The sequence below is a fragment of the Elephantulus edwardii genome, unplaced genomic scaffold (assembly GCF_000299155.1).
Source record: "Elephantulus edwardii isolate Elephantulus edwardi_28Jun2011 unplaced genomic scaffold, EleEdw1.0 scaffold00116, whole genome shotgun sequence".
Classification (NCBI taxonomy): Eukaryota; Metazoa; Chordata; class Mammalia; order Macroscelidea; family Macroscelididae; genus Elephantulus; species Elephantulus edwardii.
In genome coordinates, this window is record NW_006399866.1 from 4,628,350 (window position 1) to 4,654,947 (window position 26,598).

The 26,598-nt window shown below is 48.7% G+C and overlaps 1 protein-coding gene across 1 annotated transcript in view; it reads left to right on the top strand.

Moving 5' to 3' along the window:
* Window positions 1-1,062: 1,062 nt before the first annotated feature.
* The window catches only part of FAM102A (family with sequence similarity 102, member A), a 43,455-nt gene continuing 17,919 nt past the window's right edge, over window positions 1,063-26,598 (top strand). The window contains exon 1 of the mRNA XM_006892520.1: window positions 1,063-1,208. Coding sequence (XP_006892582.1) covers window positions 1,063-1,208 — 146 coding nt within the window. The remainder of the gene's footprint in view (window positions 1,209-26,598) is intronic.

Consider the following 26,598-nt stretch of genomic DNA (forward strand, 5'->3'; position numbering starts at 1 on the left):
GCAGTCTCTGCCTCCCGCGCGTCCCGCCTTATTCCACCATCCGCCAATCATGGGCAGGGGCGCCGCTTCATACCCGCCCCGCCAGGCCGCCCAATCGTGGGCGCCCCTCTGGTGCTCGGCGGCTGTTCCGCAGGCGGCCGCTCAGGCCTCGGCATTCTCGCAGCGGCGCCGCGCTGCGTCGGGCTCAAGCAGGCGGGGACGGCGACGTCGGGAGCGCAGGCGGCCGGGCTGCTGCTTACAGGGTGCTGGGTAGAGGCAGCGGGCGAAGCAGGCACCACCGGCTGGGCCGGAGGGGTGCCTCAGCTCCGCCAGGGCCCCGCAGCACGGGATCGAGGACCGAGGAGAAGGCAGCGTCCCGGCAGCCCGTGGCCAGGCCCGGTGCCTGCTCGGAGGAGGTCGACGGCCGGACGTCCCTGGCCTGAGTGCGAACGCTGTATCTGAGACCCCAGCCCAGAGCGCGCCCGACAGGTCTCCCGGAGAGATCCACCCAAAGCTCCCGGCTGCCCTCGGGGGAGTGCCTTTAGCCTCTCTGTGGACTTACCTGCGCAGGCCGCCTGGCATCCAGGTGCGGGGGCGTGTGCGCAGCGAGGGCGCCTCCCCCGGCCGCCAGCGGGGCGGGGGCGGGGCCGCCCTCTGCCCTCAGCCTCACCGGTCCGCCGGCCACTTTCAGTCTCACCGGTTCGCCCGCCGCGCCCGGTCGCGCGGTGTGAGCACCCCAGGGACTGTGGCTCGGGATGCTACCCTCGAGCGCAGCCACTCGAGCACTGCTCGTCCCCCCTGTCTTTGCTGCCTGGGCTCTGCCCCTCTGTTTACATGCCGGTGAAGCCCCCGGCTCCGAGCCCATCCAAGTTGCAGCCCCCCGAGGGTGAAGTCAGCCCACCCGTGAGCTGGACTGGACACTTCGACTCCTGCGCATTCAGCAGTCTACACCACCTTCTGGGTAGGATCCATTTCTGGTGTTTTGAGGAGGGGTGTTGTGGTGTTTGGAAAAGGAATCCTGGGGATTTCTGCTCCCCTTTTTTTTTCTTGGACTTCGCGGGCTCAGACTCAGGGAAGTTGCCCATGGCTTTCTTGATGAAGAAGAAGAAATTCAAATTCCAAACCACCTTTACTTTGGAGGAGCTGACGGCGGTCCCCTTCGTGAACGGGGTCCTCTTTTGCAAAGTCCGGCTGCTGGATGGCGGGGATTTTGTCAGCTTGTCGTCAAGGTACGAATTGAGAACGGTCAGGGAAGCCCGCGGGGAAGGGGAGTGATGAGCAAGACACAGCCAATTGGCACCAGTGAAAGTACTCCTTTCGAGGCAGGGAGAATCCAGGGGAGAGTGTGTGTGTGTGTGTGGGGGGTATGAAGGGTGTTGCACAGCCTGGAAACAGTTGATTGGGAGTCTTAGGCCGCGGAAATTGACAGGGTGCCAGGCTGCAGGTGACTGCTTGATATCTGGAGCTATTCTCTTCCTGCCCTGACTTGGGGGCCCTGCTTGCAGCCCTTACTAGACCTAGTGTGCAGTTGTCTGATGAGCCCTTGAACTTAAGGGTTTATGCACTGAAAGAGTGGTAGGTAACCTGGAGGAACACCCCTTCCTTTGCACTACAGCTGGCCTTTTGAGCTGTCATATGATTTAGCGTCTTTGCCAGCCAGCCACAGGTTCCCAGACACTACTCAGAGGCTAGAGGGAGATGGCTGGATTTTGGCCTTCTCACACCCCTCTGAGTGACTCTTGTCTTTCTGGCTAGAACTGGGCTGCTTTGCATTGCAAATGCCCTTGTTTGTGGAAGAGGCTGCTATGTGCTCTGAAAGAGGCTTCTGCCAAGTTGAGTTTTATGTTCCTCTCCATGCAGACAGGTTCAGCTGCCCAGCTTACTGCTGAAGGTGACAGAGTTCCTGTGGTACTATGCCAGAACCGTGGTACTATGGCGGGACCCCTCCTACCCCAAGGTCACATACCTTTGGCTTGCTCTGAAGAGAGCCTTGGAATCAGTTCAGAGTTCAGATCTTGGCTCTGGCACCTCTGGGCCTTAGTTTACTGTTCTAGAAAGTGACCTAGTTCAAGCCCTTCCTCACAGAGCGATGAAGGTTCAGTAGAAGGGAATGCAATTCAGGACTTGGCCCAGTTTTGGGGACACATTGACTCCCTTGCCCAGTGTGTGTCTGCTCCTTCAGGCTTCCTTGTGGGTTCAGTTAGTCACAGCTGCCTCTCTGTTGAAGGCTGAGGGCACACTAAGGTCCAGAGGGACGAAGTGGCTTGCCTGGGACCTTGCAGATGGGAGTTGACAGCTTAACTGACCTGTTTGAGGACCTGTTAGATGAATCTGGAGGTTGAATTCACTGCTGGAGGAAGGGAGTTAAGCATGTGACCTAACTCAAATCTAGGAATCTCTGATGCGGGCTGGGTGGGTCACTTTTTCTCTGTGCTCTGGCCCTGTGGCCTGGAGGCTCTCCACTGAGCTGGGAGCTGCTTATCTGAGGAATTCAGAAAGGCTGCCTTTCTCTGCAAGGGGGCTGATCTGTTCTCCGTTGCCTGGGAAGCAATCTGTGGCCACCCACATAGGGGCTCCAGATTTCTACAGGCTGTGCCCACAGCTGCTATTCACCTTGGGTGATTACCTAGCCTTTCGGATTTTAAGAGTTATTTCTGGGTGCTATGAGGTGGATTGATTCAGTGACTGGGGTAAAGGGAGTACGTGTGTTGGAGACAGTGAGATTGGCACAGGATAGAGCAGGGTTTAGGGCTATGAGTCGCAGGCAACTCAACGGCACATACAACAACAAGGCTCCTGGTGGCCTAGTGGCAAGAAGCTACCAGCCGCTCCAGGGGAGAAAGATGAGCAGTCTCCACTTGCGCTATTAACTGCTTCTGAAAACCCACCGGAGGGTCAGCTGTGGGTCGGTTCCGACTCAGTGGTAAACAACAACATGCTCTCTATTGAGCTCTGGAGGCCTAGAAGTAAGGAGCTAAGTTGCCATCCCAAAGGCACATGGTTAGATTAGATACCCAGCACCCTCTAAGGTTCCAGCATTGAATCTCAACTCTTCCCTCCTCAGTCTTTCTCAGGGCCAGGAGAGGTTGTATGGGCTCAGGCAGTTCAAGGAATCTGCCTCTCCTTGCCAAGAAAGAAGGGCCGAGGTGAAATCTTAAACATTATGGACTAAAGTAAAATCTACCAGCTGCTCTGCAGGAGAAAGATGAGCAGTCTCCTCCCGTTATTTATTTACTGCCTCTAAAAACCCACTGGAGGGTCAGTTATGGGTCAATTCTGACTCAGTGGTAGATAAAAACAACAACAAGCTCCCCGTTTGGGAACTCAGGTGGTCTAGTGTTAGGGACTTTGACTGCCAACTTAAAAGGTATGCAGTTCAAGCCCACCGGCTACGAGGGAAAGATGGGCAATCTCCATTGCAGTTTGTAGCCTCTGCAAACCCACCAGAGTTAACTATGAATAGGTTCTTACTGTGCTGCACATAACATGTTCCCCTTTTGACTAGCACGTCTCACTTAACCCCTTGACTATGCTGTGTTGAAATGGTAGAGGGTGTGCAGAATGATTATCTTCCTGGAGATGGACCCTGAGGTACCGAGAGGGAGAGACTTGCCTAAGTTGGTATATTGGCTCCTAGCTTCAAACTCATAGTGTGCTTTAACCATTGCCCTGTTTTGCCTTGAGTCTGTTTCCTTCCTGTAAAATGAGGATGTCATACCCACCCTTAGGGTTGTGAGTGGGAATGGATATTTTATGTACCATGTGTGGTCCAGGCAAAGTGCTGCAGCATTTGTGGTTATAGGTTGCAGGTCCCCGTCCTCTGCATGTCTTAGAGGTACCAGGTAGATTTCTTTAGGGGATCAGCATGTATGTTGGGAGACAGGGTCTTGGATATCTCCAAGAACTTGATAGCAAACCCAGGCCTTCCAGGCCCTGGAGCCTCTGTTCCCTTACCAGTTAGACTGTCTGAAATGTACTCCATCTGGGAAAATCAGGAAAGATCTAGATTTCGGCCCATAAGGTTCAAGATTTCACCTCTGCCTCCCTTTCTTTGTTGGCAAGGAGATGTAGATTCCTCGAACCTGGCTGAGCCCAGACAACTTCTTCTGGCCCTGAGTAAGGCTGAATAGGGAAGAGTTGAGACTCAGTGCTGAACCCTTAGTGGGTGCTGGGTACCTGTTCACTGCCAGACAGGTGTTCCTGGAGCCTGAAGCTGGTTTGACTTTCCCAGGGTCTGGGACCTAGGCCAGAAGAGAGTTTTTGGGTTTTTACCTCCCCTTTCCCATACCCAGTCCTCACCTGTTGCCTAGGAACACTGCCTCAGAGCCCATTTCTCCACATAGCCAGTGCCCTATTGCATCTGAGTTGGGGTTAGGGTGAGAGGCAGATCATTAACATTCTGCCCTCAACCCAAGCATCTCCAAGATGGCAGAGACATGGTGATGTCAGAGGAAGGCAGATCTCAGTCCTTCCACCTCCTTTGAGTGTTGGTGGTTTCTCTGTCAGTTTCATGACAAAGACATATATAGCTCTGACCTGACCCCATTTGAGCAGGTAAAACAGGTGGTGCATTCGTTGTTTGTCAGCCTCATCTTTCTAAGACCTCCTTACAAACAGTAATCCTAGTAGCTACCATGCCTTAAGTGCCCATACTACATGCCAGGGACTGTGCTGTGGGGTTTGAAAATGGTATTTCTGTTAATCCTTTCAGCCTTCTGGAAAGGCACCGAGGCTAGAGAGAGGCGAAGCCACATACCAAAGGTCACCCAACTGGTAAATAGCAGAATTGAGAAGAAAGATGCTTTGTTGTTACAGTTTGAGCCACTTTTGATTGTGTACTTGCTGTATGCCAGGGAGTTGCTGAGCGCCTCAAATGTGTGACTCCCTGAGTCTTCTCAGCCACCTGGTGAGCTGATCCTGTTGTCGCTGTTTATAGACAAAGACATTGGAGTCCAGAGAGCTAAGTAACAGGGCCCATGTCACACAGCTAGGAAGTGATGGGGAAATATTTAAATTTGGACAGGTCAGTCCAGAGCCACATGTTGCCTTGGTGACAAAGTGTTAGAAGTGGCAGCAGATTTCTGTGATGCCCCTAGACATTTTCTGTGGGTTGGATGGCACAAAAGGGGCAGATTTGGATAGTTTAGGGCACTGAGCCAACCAGGTCTTTTTCAGTCCAAAGAAAAGCATCCCCAGGGCCATAAGGTGGGGGTGGGACTGAAGTCACTGCCATGGATTTAGGGCCAGACATGAGCTGGCACCAGGACACAATGGACATTTGCCAGAGTCCCTGCCCTGGAGCTCTACCAGGCTGATGCATCTAAATGGCATCCACCAGGCTTTCCCCAGGGGGTCCCAGGAGGGAAGCAAAGGCCCCAGCCAAGTTTGGCGAGTGAGGATGCAGCAGGCCAAGAGGCAGGGCCCCAACCTGCAGCTGCCCTGTCTTAGGCAGCCTTCAGGCAGGAAGAATCCCAGAAATTCCAAGAGGTCTCTGCTAGCTGGCACCAGGCCTGTGGCCTGCCCTATGCGCGTGGCTGGCAGTGCCAGGGGAGGGAAACTCAAGGGAGGGGCTGACGTTCCTTGCAGCGAGTCCACTGTGGAGGAAACCAGCAGAAAGTTCTCTTCTGAGCTAACAGATGGAGAAATTGAGGCCCAGGTTTGATTTGCAGGAGGAGCTAATGACACAATCCAGTGGACTTGGCTGGCTTGCCCCCTGTCCCCTCTGTCTCATTAACCCCTTTTGTAGGAAGGAGACAGGCTGGCCCAGAAAGAGAGGAGGGACCCATTAGCTAGCTCCTCCTACTCTAATTTTGTGCTGAAAAGCTGACTGTGTGACGTGATGCTGTCTGCAGTCCCCTCCCCACTCTGTTTTCCATTGGCAGCATTGAATCCCCAGTTGGCATTTCACTGAGATTTTGTGAGGACTAGATGACAAGGATGGCACAGGCAAGGGCAGGGTACAGATCTGTTGTTCATAAGGTCACTATGAGTTGTAGTCTGCTCAATGGCACATAGCAACAAAAATCTGTTAGAAGAGTGTACGTCTTCTCTTAGCACAGGTACTGCCTGCCTTCTGTGCACCTGGCTGCATCCTAACCAGGATGGGAGGCCTCACTGGGATATTTGGTATTCCTTGGGCATTGAGGAAGGCTTTGGACAGGTCAGCTCTGCAGCTAGAGGCCTCATATCTGGGCCTGGCCACTGGGGACTGTAGGGCAACATGGTCTTTCCACCTACACCACAGGCTTGGCTGAGAATTCTGCTTCTCACAAAGCCTACACCGTCCCTTCTTAGAAAAAAGCTGCGGAATGCCACTTGAAACCATCATAACTATGAGGCTTGCTCATAAACATATTTAGTGAGGCATTAGACACAAAGTTGTCCTTGTTGAGGTGAGTAAAGGGAGTATGTGGAAGTGCAGTGGAACCATGAAGGACATCTGCATTCTTTCATGGAACAGGTGCTGCATGACTTGGACTTGGAGGCTAGGATGGTGGGGAGGGAGGATGGACTGTTCATTCCAGTGGTCCCTGGTAAGGGGCTAGTTTGATAGAATATAAGGAGCTGTGGAGTAAATGAGCATTAGAGTGATAGGATCATTCATGGCTTTTGGGTTCCTGGAGTCAATGAGCATTAGTGTGACAGGATCATTCGTAGCTCTGGGGTTCCTGCTGAGGGGCAGGCAAGTGATGCCACCAAGTTTGAGTGGCTCTTGGCTGCTAGGGGAGAAGATGCTCAATAAGACAGTTGGAGTTGATTGAGTGGATAGTGCTGACCTGGCCTGGTTGAGATTGACATGTCAAGAGAGAAGGGAGTGGGTAGGTGGAGAGAACACTGAAAATCAAGTGGGCAATTGAGATTCCTTGTTCTAAAATGCTTGGCACCATGTCAAGCGTATGCATGTGTGTGTGTGTTTCATTGCTGTTGAGTCAGGATCAACTCTTAGCTTACCCCTTATTGTGTTCCCAAGACTGTAAATGGTACAAGAGGAGATTGCCTGTTTTCACCCCAGGAGCTACTGGTGGATTTGAACTGCCACAGAGGCAAAGGATCTGGGTTAGCAGAGCAGTCCCCTGTGCAGTGTGCCACCAGAGCTCTGAGCAGTAGTGAGTGCCGGCAGATCAGAAGGTGCACAATGGTGCAGCCAGGGTTTTGTTGACTTCCTGGCTTTGTTACCTAGTGCTGCTGTAACAGAAATACCCCAAGTGGATGACTTTTAACGAAGAGAGATTTATGTTTTTACACTTTAAGAGGTTAGACATTTGAATTCACTTGCACTGGCTGTAGGGAAAGCTATCAGCTCTGGAGGAAGGTCCTTATCTTTTCACCTTCTGCTTCCTGGTTCCATGGAGATGTCCATTTGTCTTGGTATCTGCTTTACCCTATCTCTGTTCTGCTGGTCCATTTAATATCTCTTATATCTCAAAATAAATTGATTTAAAATGTACCCCTACACCCATTCTGGTTCATTAGCATGACAAAAGTTAACCCATTCCCAAATGGGATTATAGCCACAGGCATGGTACTGTTGGGAGACCCAAAGTACAACAGAAAAACTCTGCCCAATCCTGTACCTTGCTCATAATCTGCACTGTGCTAAAGCCCACTATTGCAGTCACTTTGTCAGTCCATCTTGTTGAAGGTCTTCTTCAGTTAGAATTTACAGCACTTACTTTGTGGGGAGTCAATCCATAACATCTCCAAGAGTTTTGATTGCCTGAAAATCTAGACTTTTATGTTGGAAGGTCTGATTCTAGTGCCATGTGGCAAGTTTGGGACCAAGAGCTTTTCAGCTTCCTCCTCACACAGGTCTGCCTGCTCTAGGCTCTTCCTGACCACCACTGCACATATTTCAGTCCCCTCAGGCCCATTTACCTGATTTTACTTGGCCCAGATTGGTCTCCTAGGGCTCCTGTGGGATGCATGCCATGGAAATGCTGGATTTTGCTGCCAAGAGAGAGGCATAGGTCCCAGCTATGAAACCTCAGAAGCTACTTTGGGCCATGAGGCTGTAATAGCAGGCCAGCTGCTGGCTTCCTGCAAGGTCAGATGTTTGTTGGTTGCTTTGGTGAGACCTGCAGCCACCCAGCCTGTGCCAGGTCTTGGTATCTGCTCCTTGTACCTGGCGTTTGCTGCCAGCTGGCCACACTGTTGGCAGGTGCTGCCCACCTGCCCACAATGCTGGCATCAGTAGTCACCCTGACCTGAGTTGATCTGCCTCCACAGAGCCAAAACTGTTCCCTGAGGTCTGTAGTTCAGTCTCAGCTCTCTCCTGGGAGCCACTCTGGCCAGGTGTTTGTAGCAGTGGCCGTCTCCAGTGCCTTGGAACCCTGCTTGTCAGTCCCTGTGAGTCCTGACTGGGATTTGGGCAGCCCTGGGAAGGCTGCTGGCATGGCTGCTTGTGGGCTCTGTAGCATGGACACTTGGTGTGTGAAGCCTGTGACCCTGAGACTGCTTACCTTACTACTAGGGAAGGGCAGTCACAGAGAAGAGTTTAGATATATCCTTCTGTCACCAAGGAGCCACTGAAAGATTTAAACATGGCACAGACTTGGATTGGCTTAGAAAGCGACCTGAAGCTCTCATGTTGGGTGGGGCACAAGAGTGTGTCTCTCCACTTGATCCACCTTGCTTAGCTATTGCTTGTGGAAGACTGGATCTGCCCCAAGACCTGGTCGTGGTGGTGGTGGTGTGACCTGAAGTTCCCCAGCCTGGGTTTGGCGTTAGCATTTGCTGAGGGCTTATGATGGTCTTTCTTCTGAGCCTCTTTTGACATCTGGGACTTGGAACAGCTTTTGTATGCTGGCTAGGAGCAGCTAGCCCACAGCCCCCTCCAGCAGATTCAGCTCAGTGGTTGGAGAAAGGACCCCTGTGGAGGGACCCCCTGTGAGTGCTTTGGGAGCAGTGGGCTTAATTGGGCTGGGGGTTACAGTGGAAAGAGACACTGGCATTCAGGGGGTTACAGTGGAAAGAGACACTGGCATTCAGGTCTTGCCCCTGTTAGTCTAACAAGCTACTTTAGCTTTTAAACTCCAGTGACATTTCCTTTGAAATGGGACTTGCCTTGAAGTGTTCTCAGGAGACAGTAAGGTAATGCCTGTCCGTGGCAGACACAACCATACATGCTGCTTCAATTGTTCTCCAGTTGTAGGGCTGAGTCATGTTAGCGGGATGATCGGTGCGCCTCCATGACAGCTGGCACTTCCCTGTGGGCCAGGACTAACTGAGGTGCTGATACTGTCTTAGGCTTCTTTGTAGGTGCAGCAGAGAAAGGGCACTTCCTGTATGGACTCTGCCTTCCAGAGGGGTGCAAACAGTAAGGAACATGTCTAGAGTTTTAGAGGCCAAGGCTGGAACAATGTCTACAGTTATGGAATGATACTCAGCTCCAGGTCACTGAGCTGTGGAGCTTTTTGCTAGGCATGCTGGCCTAGAAGAGCTGCTGCTGTAGGAAGGGATCCTTGGCACAGCTATGTCTGGGACCAACTTTGGCAGTAATGACAGCTCCCAGTACTCTAAAGGGATTGGGGACTGCGTGAGAAGCTGTTTCCCCCTCACCCCCTCCACCCTTATCTCTGCTTCAGCGACCACCTCTTAACCACCTTATTCTTCTGGTTTCTGTACCTCTGCTCAGGCAATTCCTTCTAGCTCACACCCTCTTCTGCCACTTCTTTGCCAGGTTGAACTTGTGCTGTTCTCTAGAGCCACCTCCTCTGGGAAGCCCTCCCTGACCTCTTCTGGGCTTGTTCACTCCTGTGGGCCCTGATCTCAAGACCCTGCATCTCCCGCCATTTTTCTAGCTCCTGCCTCAGACAGTGAGCTCTTCTTGACAGGAGTAACCTTTGTGGTCTTGGAACATCCTGCTGTGAGTCAGTGCTAGCTTGGACTGGGACTTTACTCTCCTGGCTCAGAACCATTATGGGTGCTGATGGTGTTCAATGGGCAGCTGCTGGGTACCAGCCCCTCCCCACTCCTGTGTCCTGAGATACCAGGCTGTGACAGGAGCAGCTCTCACCCTCATACTGGGCAGCTGGGCACCGCCATCGGCTCAGAGCTTGCAATTGAGAGGCAGCTGGCAGCACTGATGGCCTGTGCTGGTGGACCCCTTGGTGGGGGTGGGATGGTCATAGTGTTAGAGGAGAGAGGAAGCTGTGGCCTGACCTGGCCCCTCTGCGTTTGGCCTTTGCTAGTTGCTCAGAGGAATAGAAGACGACTCCCAGCAAGATGGACATGAGCATTTCAAATCATGAGGGTGACACAGTATAGGGCAAAGTTCAGAGCTATTGTTCATAGGGTCCCTGTGAGTCATAGTTGACTCGATGGCACCTAACAACAATAGTCACTCACTTGCTATGTGGTCAGTGGCCCAGCTCTCTCAGCCTCACTGTCCTGTTGGATGGGAGTGATGATGATCAGAGATCAGATGAATAAAGTGCTTAGTATTTACCTCAAACAGATCAAAACCTGTTAAAGCATGGAAGGCACTCTGGTGCACGAGCTGGTGGAAGTTGGGTCGTGGAAGTCAGGGTGCTCTTTCCATGCAAGGTTCCCTCACCATCCTACCACTTCCTCTCTGATACTGGCTCCTTACCCTACTATTTCCTGCTACCTGTTGTGTGGAGTTTCTGGGGACACATCTCTCTCCAGTGAAGGAGGCCTCTCACTCATCCCCAGTCTGGTTTTGTCTGTGAGCAGTGTTGTGATGGCAGGCTCTGAGGAAGATCTTAGGTACAGGGTGGGAGTGGACTAGCTCAAGCCAGAGGAGGAGCGGGGCGGGGGGGGGGGAGTACTGAGGGGGGTGACCTGGATCTCATCCTCGGCAGTGGGAGTCTGCTTTGTGTTTCAAAATCACTGAGGGCAGTGATGAGTTGACTCTCAGTCCCTGGTTGCAGAGGCTATCAGTTGAAAGGGAGAGGCTTCCCACCTTTGTCTTCATTAAAAACAAAAGCTTGAGGTTAAAACCAAGTTTGAGGTTTGCTACATGGTGACGAGGATAAACATGCCACTGCTGTTCACAGCAGCAAGGGGTCTCACAGACGTAACGTTGAAGAAGGAAGCCAGACAGGAATACAGTGTATGATGTCATGATAGAAATTTCAGACTCAATCCTGGTACAAACAAACATCTTGACCCAGGTCGAGCTGAGCCCTCTTCATCATAGAGGAGATTATTGCAAAGTGCTTCTGGGGCTTCGAATGTTGCTGGTCAGTTCATAGTTCTGGCCATTGTGCTGCTTATAAAGCCACCATCCATCTTCTTTAGAGGCTCAGTGTTGCTATGATGCTGAACAAGTTTCAGCCACACTAAAGTTTAAGTCCATACTAAGATGGACTAGGAATAAAAGCCTGACAATCTGCTTCCAAAAAACTTCAGCCAGTGGAAAACCCTGTGGGTTTCTGTGGTGTGATCCTCTGGTTTTGTCTATGGTCTTTGTTGTGGTGGCAGGCTGCCCTACCTTGGGCAGTGGCCATGTGATATGGTCACTCTGAGAACTGGTTGAGCTAGAGGTGTACACATCTCTGCCGAAAGCTAGCCTGGAGACTCCCCACACCTTTGGATGGTGCCTGGCAGCCACAGTCCTTCAGTCAAAGGTGTGGATCCTTCTAGATTACGTGGAAGCCAGGACTGTCTTTAGGTCATCACTGAGCCATCCTGACCTGCTAAGCAGCACTCTGTATACAAGACAGTGGAGCATCTTGGGTTCCGCTCGCAGTCATCTCTGGCTGGGAACTTTCCTTCTGCCTATTGCAAAGCCTGGCGGAGACTGATGGACTGTGGGCCTTAGTGGTTGAGAAGTAGGACTCCTAAGGCTACCAGACGCTGAGATCTCTTGAAGACTTGGCTTGCTCATCTGTGAAATGGGATAATAAGCTCTTCATTGGTGCTTGGAGTAAATGAATCACCGCCTGTTTTGTGCCCAGCAAACCTCTGGCACAAGTGCATACTCAGTAATATCTATCCAGGGCAGTTACTGGAAGGGATCCAGGAGTGGGAGGAGAGGGGAAAGGCCCATGTTTCTTTTTCTGTCTCTTTAATTGTTTTCTTCTCTTCCCTTGTTTAGTTATTTAGCAAACATTTATGACTAGAGCAGGGCACTGCCCTGACCCGACCCTGTGCTGGATGTTGGGTTCAGCAGTGACTGAGACAGAGCCCTCAGGGCCAATGGGTGGAGGAAACTATTAGACTCGGCCAGAGGATTGCTGAGTACAGCATGGGAAGAAGGGCATCAACCTGCCTACTCGGCCCTGAGCTCTTTAGAGACTGACTTTTTCTCTCTCTGAATGGCAGCTGGGCCTCAGTAGGGGTGACCATGAGGACTGTGTTAGCATGTCTTTCATTGTCCTGTGCAGGCTTTTAATGCCCAGTGAATGTGTATGAAGAAAGGACGGCAGAGGCCATGATTGGCCCTCAGTCAGTCAGTGATCCCTCAGAGGAATCAGGTGTCCAAGGAGGAGGTGGATGGCTGTCCAGTCAGTGAGTCAGGGCCTCATGATCTCTCCTGACCCTCAGCCCTTCCTCTTGTGGCTGGAATCTTTAGGAGCCACTGAAGATGGAAAACAGGTCTCATTCAGCTTGTGCTAGGCCCGTGAGACGTGACACTGGCCAAGTGGTCCCCTTATCACAAGTCCAGGGAGCCTCGGGGAATGATGGTCACTGCACACACCTGGATGGGACTCTGCAGAAATTCAGAGGATGTGGCCCGCCCTTAGCTGGTCGGCTCCTTCCCTGGAGACGGAAATGTCAGTGTAGGAAGGCCTGGACGCAGCCCTTGCTGGACACAGAGATGTGACAAACACTAATTAAGACACTTGATACTTCCTGAGCAGCCAGGACTGGGAATGCAGCAGTGACAGGACAAGGCCTGTTTCTTAGGCCGATACATTCTGGGGGATGGAAACTTCGTTCCATTTCACTAACCTCAAACTGAGGCTACAAAAGGAAAGAATTTGTCCAGTCTGCAGGAAGGGATGGGGGTGCCCTTGGGATGGCATAGATGAATGCAAGGGGATTAGAGGACAGGACTAACCCAGTAAACTCAAAGCTAGCCATTTGAGGAACCTGGCCCCAGGGATGGGGTCTCCTCTCACTTTTTTTCTTCCTTTATTCGTCTGGTGGATCAAATACTATCCAGGCATGAGGCAACCTGGGCATGCCTGGGGCCCCTACCTGCCCACTGCTCTGGGCATCCCTGCCAGAGTGAACTGAACAGTTCAAGGCCTTTGGAAGTAACCTGACCAGTGATAATGGGTTGGGGTCTTGGTCATTGACTTTGCATACCTGGCTTCCTGCTGGACCATCAGACACTGAGGTCACTCTCCAGTGACTCCTGAGTACCTACTCCTTGTCCTCCATTCATTGCAATTGAGTTACTGTCCTTTATTTGCCAGGCCCTGTTCTCTCTTTGAGCCCTCACAACTGGGATGGTTACTGAGACCAGAGAGGTCAAGTGTAAGGTGGGTGGCAGAGCTGGGCCTTCCACCCCCACCCCATATGACATACATATAGGCCTCCTACTATTCTTGAGGCTCCTGAAGGGAAATCCCTGAGCAGAGCCAGTGAAGCTCTGTGTTCTGCAGGTGTGATCCTGAGGGGAGAGGCAGCAGCCGCAGCCCAGCATGATGCCAGCTGTGACTTCTTAGATTCTTGAGGTTTCCAGCCTGTCCCAGCCCCAGCCCCAGCATGGGGAACCAGTTTGGGGCTTTGGGATCATGTAGGAAGGTATCAAATCATAGCCCTGCCCTTTCCCAACCGTGAGACCTCAGGCAGATGACTTCCCTGCTCTGTGTCTCAGTTTCCTCACCTATTATGATCTGGGAAAGTATACCCACTTCTCAGAACTGGGTTGTGAATTCCCAGAGGTCCAACTTGACTTAGGGCCTGATCCACAGTAAGCGCTCAGCCGGCAAGAAGCCAGTGTTAAGAACTTTGAATGTCTGCCTTTTGGGAAGCGTTTTTCTACTGGTCTCTCTGACTCAAGATTGACCTGCCTTAATCCCCACCACTAGCAGGTCTGGACGGGTTTGGCCACTTCTTGGCGTTGAAATTTGTGAAGAGTCATCCCACAAAGTGAAGGGTCCAGGATCACAGATGTGATAAACTTGCCTTGAGGCCATAACCCCCTGGGAAAGGCTTGCTGCCTTTGGCAGTTTTTCTTTCCTCTCTCATGTAACCCAAAGCAAGTGCCTAGACTCTCTGAGTGTCAGTTTCTCCAGCTGTGACGTGGGTAGTGATCTTCCTTCTGAGAGTGAATTCTTTTTTTAAAAAAATTTTATTATTTTGTGTGTGTGTATCGTCAAATCAGATCTGACTGGTACAGGAGGAGATTGTTCCTCCTTCTGCAGAGCACCTGGTGGATTTGTGAGAGGGAATTCTTGAAAAGCAACTGTCACAGGGAAAGATTCTAGGAAGCAGGAGCCAAGTTGGGCCGTACTGAGGGTGGTGGCACCTTCACCTAGACACGTGGGGGTGGACAGTTTAGTCAAAGCCAACTTTTACTTTGGTTTATTTTAACAGCCTGCACCTCTTAGACTAAGATTAAGAAAACATAACTTGGTATCAACTAGACTAGTATTCACTGACCTTCCATGGGTGGTGGGGAAGCTCGAGCTACCTGTCTAACCTAACTCTTCAGTGTAGAAGACTAAGCAAAACGCCACCACCCATATCTGTATGTCAAGATGCAGTACTTGTCTGCAGTGGTATTTTGAAAGGTGCTGTCTTGAAGTTGTCTGGTTGGGGAGCAGCGGGATTTGAACCTGGGTGTGTCTGGTTCCAGAACTCTTCCTCCTAACCCTGCCAGTTACCCACCAAGGATGAGTGAGCACCCTGGCCAGCCACTTTGCCATCTTGGTTTTTCTGAAGCCTCCAGCATGCCGTCCACTGACTCTTTTGCACTAGCTGGCGCCAGCCTCTGCTCCCAGCCCATCCACCAAGCTCAAACTACTTTCAGGCTCAAGTTGGCATGGAACAAAGAAGCATCTAGGGTGACTGTGGAACTCCCCAGTATCAGGCACAGAATGATTTGGCTTCTAGGAACTTCTTGCTGCTTCATTGCCCGAGGAGGTCTCTGGCTGTGCCACAACTGTAACAAGTTTCTTCCCCTGTGCGTGGCCCTGAATTCCTGGAACTAGCCAACCTTACTGGCCTGCCACGTTGGCTGTGTTGCTGAGATGGAGGCCCTTCTGCCCAGCAGCGCCTGGATGGATGCCTTGACTGGTCCCCAGAGTGGGCCCCTCCCCAGGCAGCTGTGTTCTTCTCTTCAGGGAAGCACAGACAGATGTTGTAGATTTAAATTGTTTCCTTCTTAGACTCTTGCCTCTTCCAGCCTGGGCTGAGTTTCATCAGCTGGGAACCTTGATTGCATCATTGCACCCGCACACACACTCCTCCAGGAACCTGGACAAGGACTAAGAAGAGAGGGCCACCACAGAGGGGGTTAATATGGCCAGGAAGTAGAGACCCCGGGGCCCAGACAGAGTATGTGTGTAGAATGGTGCTCCCAGCCAGGGACAGGATGGTTCCATGTGTCTTAGCTCCTCTTTTTTTAATGGAACTATGTGACTTATGTGATGAAAACTTACCCTTTGAAGGTTGCCTTGCTCCCTGCGTCAGAATGACCTGGAACTTGTTCAAATTGTCTATCCCAAGGTCCTTAACTGGGGGCAATTTGGCACTATCTTGAGACGTTTTTGGTTGTCAGACCAAGGGTTACACTACTTGCAGGATGCAGCTAACACCTGCGGTGCAGAGGGCATCCCCTTATCTGCTGATGTCAGTGGTGTTGAGACCGAGAAGCTCTTTCGTGCGGAGTCTGTAGTTCTGACAGGGCCTACAGATCTGCGTCCTTGATAAGCATGGGGATTTTTGTTGTTGTTGCTTTGTTTGCTTAAATCTTAGAATCCCCATCTTGCAGGGCCTTCTCTCTGTCCTCCGCTCTTGGCTTCTGACACAGACTGAACACACACTTCCTGCCATACACGGCTTCATGGTTGGCATGCTATGGGGAGCAGGGCTGATGCACAGACTGTAGGATAGCTGGGAAAGTGGAGTGTGGTGAGTAGACAAGTTCGCACTGATGCTCTCCCTGTGATCCACTCCCAAGGTAACTGATTCCACACTTACCCCATATATCTTCCTGTTCCTGCGATGACTCTGGGGGGAAGTTTCATTTGGCCCATTTAAACCCTGCCAGCGAAGACCCTATCAGCTTGACATCTTGGAGGTCGAGTCCATGATGAGGCAATAGCTCCTATAGCACTGGCCTTTGTCACCTCCGCATGGGAGTCCTGGGAGCTCCAAGATTAGATAGAGCCTTTTTTTCTTTTCTTTTTTTTGTTGTGTACTGTTTAATCAGATCCGACTGGCACAGGAGGAGATTGCCCCTCCTTCTCCAGCGGAGCATCTGGTGGATTCGCACCGCGCACCTTCAGGATTGCAGCGCAGGATGATGAAGTCTTGTCATGCGTGCATACACTGGATCAGGTGTGGGCTGGGCGCTGAGATGTGACAATGAGAATTGGAGGACCTGCTGGGGGCCCTGCATATCCCCATCTGAAAGACTGAGGAGGGTGGCCCACTTTAGCCTGGCCCACCATCCTTCTTACAATCAAGGCCACTTCAGGGTTTGAGGAGCTGGGGAGACAGTGTTCCCCCTCTCTGGGGTCTCCACTTCCTTCCTGTATTTGAGGGATGTAGACATGGGGAAAGCAGTGATGTGTAGGAGTGAAGGTGTGGCCTGGTGTCAGTCCACCTCCACACAACATCCAGCTCTGTTCTGTGTGACTTTGGGCTTGTCCTGACCCCTCTCTGTGCCTTATTTCTTTCTCTGCAAAAGGAAAATGAGGGCGCGTGTCTTGTAGGATTCATTTGGTCACATACAGAGAGTAGCCTATGCTCAATCATAGGAAACTGGCCTGTTGACTAGTTAAAGATGATTTTGTGTGCTTCAGAGCAGGTGGTGAAGTTGGACCAGATCCTGCTCTAGGCCACCCTGTGCTGTGCTCTCAGGAAGTAGTAACATCTGCTTCCATGTCATTCAGGGGTCTCCAAATGGGGTCAAGAATCCACCATTGAAGAATAATAGGACTGATTTTTTTGTGTCCTCTGCCCCCTCTGGCTGAGCAGAATGGTGCAGAAAGGAGCCAGGACACTGCATTAAGGTGTCACCTTACCACCCCATGTGACAGGTACTGCACTTCTTTCACAGATGAAGTCAAGACTCATTGAAGTAGAACTTTTCCTGGGTCTCTTAGCTACTGTCACGAATCTGCTTGATCCTCTTACCCTGATCTCAGCTCCTCCTAGGAGCCACCTCTTCTGTTTCTTCCCTGAACTGTTCCCACTTCCTAGAACATCCACCTGAATAATCACCCAGCTTTTGTAAGCCTTGTGATCCTGTCTTTGATATTGCTTTTCCCAGAACATTCTCTGTCACCTGTCTTTGAACCGATCACACCCCTGCTCTGCTCCACACTCCTAACCATTTCACTTGACTGGTAGCATTTGTCAGCTAGGGGGTCCTTGAGGGAGTGTGCTGATATTGTCCCTTCAGTTTGCACAGGACCTGGCTTGGAACAAGCACCAGCACCCACAATAAGTCTTTGTGGAAGCTTCATAGAGGCCCAGCAGGGTCTGTGTCTCTGTTTCTGTGTCTCCCCACAAAACCCGGCATCAGGTCACTTGTCTAGCCTTCCTGGGGCCAGGGCAGTGTTGAAGGCTGAGAACAGGAGCCTGGTCGGGTATGCCACTCTATTTCAGGACAGCCCAGAAATAGTTGAATTTGGCCACTGTGATCTGTGGTAGGTGGCGGGTTCACCCCACCACCAGCCCTCACCCCGCCTCTGGGGTTTGGACGTCTAATTGTATATTTTAAAGCTAAAAATGAAACTCCCCTGAAGCTGCCCTGCAAACCCAGTCTCTGTAATTACCTTGCAGCTTAGAGCTGGAGAATTGTGCCCTGAGATTCTGGGAGAGAGGGCATTGTTCATTCTTTGTGTGGGGAACACAAGCCCTGCACAGCCCAGGGGTGACTTGGCAATGCCTCGGATGTGCAGTGCCCAAACCCAGATCAGGTATATGGGATTTCAAATACTTTTTGCATTTGACCAGCCCTAGTAATTTCACACTTTCCAATTCAAATTTCAATTATGAAAGTGACTGAAAAAAAGAACACTGGCGACCTCTAACCCCACCTTAGCCAGACCTCTCCTTTTCTTCTGGACATCGTCTCCTGCTATCACTGTAGAAATAGAGCAAGCCACTCAGCCCCAGTGTCCCGGGCCCTGGGCCCCATCGGCAAGGCCTAGGCTTTGTCATCCTTTGTTCCAGTCCTGAGCCACATAAGCCAGACGCGCAGGGGTGCTGCCCAGTCTTGCATTTTCTTAATAAACATTTGTAACTTTTCTCCATAGCTGCTCATTTGTTTTAACTTTTCACATGTTCCTTCTTTTCAAGACTGGAGCCAACTTGCCGCCTCTCCCCTGTCACTGGGTGCTGTGTGCCCCAGTCACGGTCATGGCCAAGCACAGGGACTGTCGTTGTGCAGAGTGTAGACACTCCTGGTTGATCTCACAATGCTGTGTGGGCTTCTCTTGTTCCCGGGGGTTGTCCCTAAAGTTACTTTTCCTTCTTTCCCTCCTCCCCCCATTAAAACTGACACTTGCCACGTCTAAGGAGAGTACAGACAGAATACCTTGTCTCCCTCCGCATCCTTCTTTCCCTTTCCCTACTCGTCTCTGCTTTCCAACAGTGCAGTGGTCAGAGCTTGTCCTGATAACTTAGTAAGGTAAGGTGGACACCTACTTTTTTTTCTTGTGCACACAGGCATTTAGGTAGTTGTAGATTATTTATATCTCTTGGGAGGGATGGGACTATCTTTCTTATGTGGATAAGTGCAGGCACCTCTACTCGTGCTCTTCCTAGCCTTTGCCGATATGATGCTGATTTGAACAGTCCCCTGCTGATGCACATTTGGATTGTCCCCCTTCTTCATGACTGTAAACACAGCTGTGGCCATTCAGTCCTGCACATGTGGACACCAGCACTTGCCAGCATGTTGACAAGGCCCATTCCTTTTAAGAAGCCTTTGTAAGTTTGAGACCAAGATTTCCTCTGCAGGCTGTCTTCCCACCCCCACCCCCTTGTTTACTCTGCTCCAGCCACACTGGCCACCTTACTCATTTTTAGACATGCCAAGTGCATTTTTACCTCAGGACCTTTGTACTTGCCTGGGCTGCTCTTCCCCAGATATTGACACAGGGCCGTTTCTTCACTTCAGCTTTTTGGTCAAATTACACCTTCCCATTAAGACTTTGCGTGGCCATCTTAGCCTTATGCTTTTACTTCTTTTTTTCCTCAATAGTTCTATCTGAACACCTACCAGATTTTAAAGCCCTTAATGGCAAGGGTGTCTGCTTGCTTTGTCTGTAGGGGTTCATCAGTACTTGACACATTATTCTTGTTGTTGTGGACCCTTGAGTCAGATCTGACTCATAGCTGACCTGCCAGTGGGTTTTCAGAGGCAGTAAATCACATCGGAGAAGGTGGCCCATCTTTAACACATCTCTTTGGTGGGGTAACTCCTTACCACTAAGCCACCAGAACATGGGACATAGTAAGTGTTCAATAGACATTTAAAAAAAAAAAACGAAACAAAACACAAAACATTAATCCAGTCATAAGATTTTTCTCAACAGGTTCTGAGTTTCCTGGCTGACTCTTAGCCCCATATAATTGAAGGGAGGGAGGGAGATCCACATCTCTGACCACATCCCCTCACCCCTGAGCCCATGATCATCTCCTCCATTACCCCTTCTTGTGTCCCTGGGCGTCCATACTGCCTGAATGTGAGTTCAGTGCCCCCCTCTGAAGGAGACCTTGGTCTAGATGTGGAAGCTTTGTGGGCTTGACCAAGTCTTGGCTGGTCCTTCTCGGGCCATGTCACATGTGCTGAGGGTCAAAACTTTGCAGCTCTGAGGCTTTCTTTGGGTTACTTCCACAGTCTTGCTGAGCCCCTCCTGTGATAACACATTCAAGCATTATAAAAGAATTCCAGGTGGGACACAGTAGGCCCCTGCTGTGGTGGTTAGTTTACCATTGCTGTGGGGGTGCAGCAGGTTGTTGGCTTCTTCCCATGGAAGTGGTGACATTTGATAGGTGTGTCTTTCAAACCCTGTGGGGCTCAGCTCCAATCCCCTGAGTCCTGCCCAGGAAGAGGAGGAAGAGGCCTGTTACCTGAGCCTGGGAGGGCCCAGAGGAACCACAAGGGGCCTTTGGGCTTCCTGCACTGGGCGTTCCCACACAGGTTCTCAAAGGGGAAGGGAGAGAAACCCACAATTCGAGATACCAGCTTTTGTTCCCAGACATTAATCCTGGTTCTTTCTGGTGTTTCAACATGCCCAGCACAGTAAATTTCCTCCTCAGGACTCCAGTAACTGCTTCAACTCCCAGGCAAGGTTAAAGAAGAGGGACTGAGAGTTCACAGGGAGACAGAGACACGCTCTGAGCTCTATCTCCTTAGCTTAGGCCTCTGGGTGCTTGGGAAGGATTTCTGTGCTCTCAGCCCTGTACCCACCTCCTGTGAGGATGCTTTTGACCTCTACCCAAAGCCAGGATTCATGATGACAAGCCAGAGCTACTCTCACAATCCAAAATCATCTTCATGATCCTTAAAGGTCTGGCGTGATCAGAAGCCCTGCTCTCTTGTATGCTTTATCCCTTTCCCAGTTAACCACTGGCCTCAGTGTTCTTTGCCGTTTACTGAGCACGTGGGCCTTTGCTGTTGCTTCTTTTAAGCCACTTTTCTCCTCACCCCTTAGGTCTTTGCACAGCTTCTGCCTTCATTTTACTCCAGACCTGAATCAGACGGTTTTGCTTTGAGGGCCTTTTCTTGGGTAGCAGCCCAGCCTTTCTCACTTGACTTCCCAGCTCTGTTTTCTCCATTCCCCCACCCCATATTACCATCTCATCTCCACAGGAAGTTTTGTTGTGTTTTGGCAACAACTTTATTTGGAATTCATACACGTTATACTTCATACAGTTTAGTGAGGTTATTAGAGTTGTACCATATTATCATAAGCGATTTTAGAACATTTTCATCACTTCAGAAAGACTTATATCCATCACAAGCAGTCACTCTCAGTTCCCTCCTAAAACCACCCCCTACCTCAACTCCAAGCCCTTGGAGAATTACAGTGTACTTTCATATCTTTGTGGATTTGTCTAGCTATGTCATCTAAATGGAACCTTAGATAGACATTTAATGTGCCTGACATCTTTTTTTTACATCTTTAATTTAACATGTATTCAAAGTTTATCTATGCAATAGTATATATCAGTACTTCGTTTCTTTTTCTTGCCAGATATTTTATCATTTGGATATTATGATAAAATACATTTATCTGTTCTTTAGTTGGTGGACATGGAGTTATTTCCGCATTTTTGCTATTATGTATAATGCTATATTTCTTTTTCTTAAGTAAATACATAGGAGTGAATTTTGTGGGTTACATAAGAACTCTAATCTGTTGAGAAACTTCCATGTTGTTTTCCAAAGCAGCTGCATCACTTTGTGTTCCTCCTGTAGTGTCTAAGCATTCTGTCCCTGTACATCCTCATTAACACAGTTGTCTTTTGACAAGCATACTGGTGGGTGTCGGGTGGTATCTCGTTGTGGTTTTGATGTGCAACTTTCTGATGACTAATGATGTTGAACATCTTTTTATGTACCATTTATGAGAACCATGATGGGCCATCTACTTCCTAAAAAACAGGCTTTTGAAAATCTTATAAGGAAAGAGGATAGTTATAGTAGTGTCATGGTAGAGCCCAGATTGGAAGTCAGTTGAAATGAGGAAAAATATTAACAAACATCATTTAACAATTAGTACATGGAATGTACGTAGTGTGAATGATGGAAAATAGGAAATTATTGAAAATAAAGTGGAATGTATGAATATTGATATGCTAGGCATTAGGGAGATGAAATGGACCAGCTTTGGCCACTTTGACTTGGATAATCATATGGTATACTATACAGGGTACGAGAAACAGAAGAATGGTGTTGCATTCATAGTCAACAAGTCAAGTTCTGAAATACAATATTGTGAGTGATAGGATAATATCCATATCCATACAAGGAAGACCCGTTAACACGATTATTATTCAAAAATACACTCCTACATCTAGAGCAAAAGAGGAAGAAATTGAGAATTTTTACCAAATATTGCAGTGTGAAATTGACTGAACATGCAGTCAAGATGCATTAATGATAATTGGTGATTAGAATACAAGAGTAGGAAACCATGAAAAGAAGGAATAGTAGTTGGAAAATATGGGCTTGGTGATAGAAATGAGGCTAGAAATGGAATGAATTTTGTGTTTCCAATGATGTATCATTGCAAATACCTTTTTCCCCCCGAATACCTTTTGTAAAAGACACAAATGACGATTTTACATATGGGTCTCACCTGATGGGCTGCATAGGAATCAGATTGACTACCTTTGTGGAAGAAATCATTGGAGAAGTTCACTATCGGCGGTCAAAACTAGGCCGGGGCAGACTGTGGGTCAGATCATCAGTTACTCATGTTGGTGTTGTTACGTGCCATCGAGTTGCAGGTGACTCATAGTGACCCTATACAATAGCTCTGAAGCTTGCCCTGTCCTGAGCCAGTGCCACTGACGTTGACACACCTACCCCCATTGCCCTAGTCACTGTATCAACCCGGGATCTTCTCCTGTGCTGTGCCTCCACCTTTCAGAGCATGATGTCTTTCTCCAAGGATTGGTCTTGCCACATGCCCAAAATATGTGAGAGGGAAGCTTCAAAATCCTAACCTCCACAGAGAAACTTGGTTTCAGTCTCTCCCAGACAGACCTATTTGTTTTCTTGGCGGTCCTTGGTATGTTCAGTTACTTATATACACGTTCAAATTGAGGCAGAAGAAAATGAAAATAAGTCCACGGGAATCAAAATACGATCCTGAATCAATTCCACCTGAATTTCATGATCATCTTAAGAGAATTGGTTTGAGCATTGAACACCTGTGATTGAAGACCAGATGAGTTGTGAGATGATATCACCCATGAAGAAAGCAAAAGGTAATGAGAAATACAGAAAAAATCAAAATGGATCTCAGAAGAGACTTTATGCACTAGAGTGTCAAGAAGCCAAAACAAAAGGAAAACATGCCAAAATAAAAGAGCTGAAGATTTCAAAGGCAGCTTGGGAGGACAAAAAGTATTATAATGGAATCTGCAGAGAGCTGGACTTGGAGAATAAAAAGGGAAGAACTCGCTCTGTATTTGTCAAGCAAGCTTAAAGAACTGAAAAACAAATTTAAGCTTCATGTAGAAGAGGCCATGGCACCAGGGATATCATTGCTGATGTCAGATAGATCCTGGCTGAAAGTAGGGAATACCCAGAAGAATGTCTTATTTGTGCTTTATTGACTATGCAAAGACATTTGTGTGGATCATGACAAGTTGTGGCTGACATTGAGAAGAATGGGAATCTCAGAGCACTTGATTATGCTCATGAAGAAACTATACCTTGACCAGTAGGCTGTGGTGTGAATGGAGCAGGGGGGCACTGCATGGTTTAGAATTGGGAAGGGAATGCATCAGGGATGTATTCTCTTTCCATACCTATTCAGTCTGTATGCTGAGCAATTTATCCAAGAGGGTGGACTCTATGAGGAGAAGTGTGGCATCAGGATTGGAGGAGGAGACTCATCAATAACCTACGTTATACAGATGACACAACCTTACTTGATGGAAGTGAGGAAGACTTGAGGCACTTGAAGAAGATCAAGGTGTCTACCCTTTGGTGTGGATTCTATCTCAATGTCAGGAAAACAAAGATTCTTACCACTGGACCAATAGGCAGCATCATGATGGATGGAGAGGAGATTGAAACTTTCAGCAGTTTCATCTTGCTTAGATCAACAAGTAACACCCTTGGGACCAGCAGACGGGGAAATAAGACGACTCATTACACTGGGGAAAATCTGCAGGCTAGTGATCTCTCCAAATTATTGAGGAGTAGTGATGTCAGTTTGAGGACTAACATGTGTCTGATTCAGGCCAGTCTTTCTGATTACTTGCTGTGCATCTGAGTGCTGGACAGTGAATAAGGATGACAGGAAAAGAATTGTCACCCTTGAGCTATGATGTTGGAGAAGAGCACTGAACATCTCCCATGGACGGCCAGGAGAAAAACAGGTATGTCTTGGAGAGGTTGCAGCCCGAGTGCTCTTAGGAGGCAAAAATGATGAGACTTCACCACACATACTTTGGACATGTTGCTAGAAGGAACTATTTTTTGGAAAAGGACATGATGCTAGGAAGGGTGGAGGGGTGGCAAAGGAGAGGAAGACCCTCAGCCAGGAATGGGCTCTTGTGTGTCAGTGTGAGGATGGCACAGAATGGAAGGTTCACATCTTTTGTTCATAGGGTCACTATGAGTCATACTTGACAACATCTAGCAACAACAACATAGCAACATTGGCCATTTATGTCGTCTTTGAATAAATGCCTACTCAAGTCTCTTAGTGATATTTTAACTTATTTGTCTTTTTATTTTTGTGTTGAAAGAGTTCCTTAAACATTTTAGATTTAAGTTACTTGTTTGCAGATAGTTTCTTTTATTCTGTGCATTGTCTTTTAATTCTCTTGACTGTGCAAAGGCATTTTACTGTGTGGATCACAACAAACTGTGGCTGACTCTGAAAAGAATCCCAGAACAGATGATCATGCTATGCAAAACCCATGCTTGGACCAGGAGGCAGTTGTCAGAACAGAGCAAGGAAACAAACACTGCATGGTTCAAAATTGAGAAGGTTGTACATGGGGGATGTGTCCTTTCTCCATATCTTTTCAATCTAGGCAGAACTGATTATCTGGGAGGCGGGACTCTATGAGGAGAAATGTGCCATCAGGATTGGAGGAAAACTTATCGAGAATCTGCATTATGCAGATGCTATAACCCTGCTTCCTGAAACAGGAGGACTTGAAGCGCTTGCTGCAGGTCAAGGACTGCAGCCTTCAATGTGGATTAAAGCTCAACATCAAGAAAACAAAGATTCTCACCGCTGGGCCAATTGGCAACATCATGATAGATGTTGAAAAGATTGAGATTGTTAACAGATTCCGTTTGCTTGGCTATACAATCAGCACTCTTTTTTTTCCTTTTTTTTTATTATTAAATTTTATTAGTTTTAATGAACATTTACAGGGATTTTGGGTTTTCATTCCTTCATTGCTGCACCATTCTCTCTACCCTCCTCCCCAGTCTGTTCTTCTTCCCCGCCATCCGAATGTCTGTTTTAATTGTCCAATTGCCACAGTGCTTGTCAAAGTCAGTTCTGATTAATCTCCTTTGTCGGTGTGTTCTTTGCCATTCCCTATCACTCCTCCCTGAGAGAGACTTCACCCTGATTCATAAGGAAAAGGGGATGGCGTATTCTCTTAGCTACTTCCTGCTGAAAAGTGACGCTGTGGGTTTCAGGGTGAAGATCTTCTCTCACTACTCTAAAGGGCCCCTTTGGCAGTAGGAAACACACAGACTATTATAGAGACAATCAGCACTCTTGGTACTAGCAGCCAGGAAATAAAAAGATGATTTGCTGTCAGAGAACTCTCCAAGGTACTGAAGAGCAGTGATGTTAGTCTGGAGACTAAGGTGTACCTGATCCAGGCCATGGTCTTTGCAGTTACTTGCTATGCATCAGAAAGGTGGACAATGAATAGGGATGATAGAAGGAGAATTGATGCTTTTGAGCATTGATACTGGAGAAGAGTATTGAATATACCATGGACTGCTAGGAAAACAAACAGGTTCATCTTAGCGTGAGACCAGGCTGCTCCTTGGAGGCAAGGATTCTGAAGCTTTGTCTGACATACTTTGGGCATGTTGCAAGGAGAGACCAGTCCTTGGAAAGGGACATCATTCTGGGGAAGGTGTAGGGACAGCTCAAGAGAGGAAGATACTCTGTGGGATGGATTGATTCCGTGCCTGGGTTAATTGGGGTAGATGTATCAGAGACAATAAGATTGGCACAGGATAGAACAGGTTTCAAGACTGTTGTACATAGGGTCGCTATGAGTCACAGGTGGTTTGATGGCACATAACAACAACAACAACAGTGTCCTTTTAGACACTAAAGCTTTACATTTGTGGTTCAAATTTTTCTTTTGTGTTTTTTCTCTTTTTGGTGTCCTTAGTCCTTTGGTGTGCTTTTCTTGAATACTAAGTTTTCTTTCGTGTAGATCTGTGATCCATTTTGAGTTAATTTTTCTATATTGTTGGAGATTTGAGTCCTAGTTCATTCATTCTTTTGTGTGGCTCTTCAGTTGACCTAGCACTTTTTGTTTAAAAGCATATTTCCTCCATGCAATTGTTTTAACATTCTTGTTGAAAATCAATTGATTATAAATGTAAGCATTTATTTCTGGACTTTCAGTTCTGTTCTGTTAATTTATATAACTGTCTTTATGCAGAACCATATTGTTTTGATTATTGTAGCTTTATTAAGACATTTTAATAAAGAAATGTGGTTGTTTTTGTTTTTGTTGTTTTGGGTTTTAAGCTTCTTTTCCCCACAAGATTGTTACTCCTAT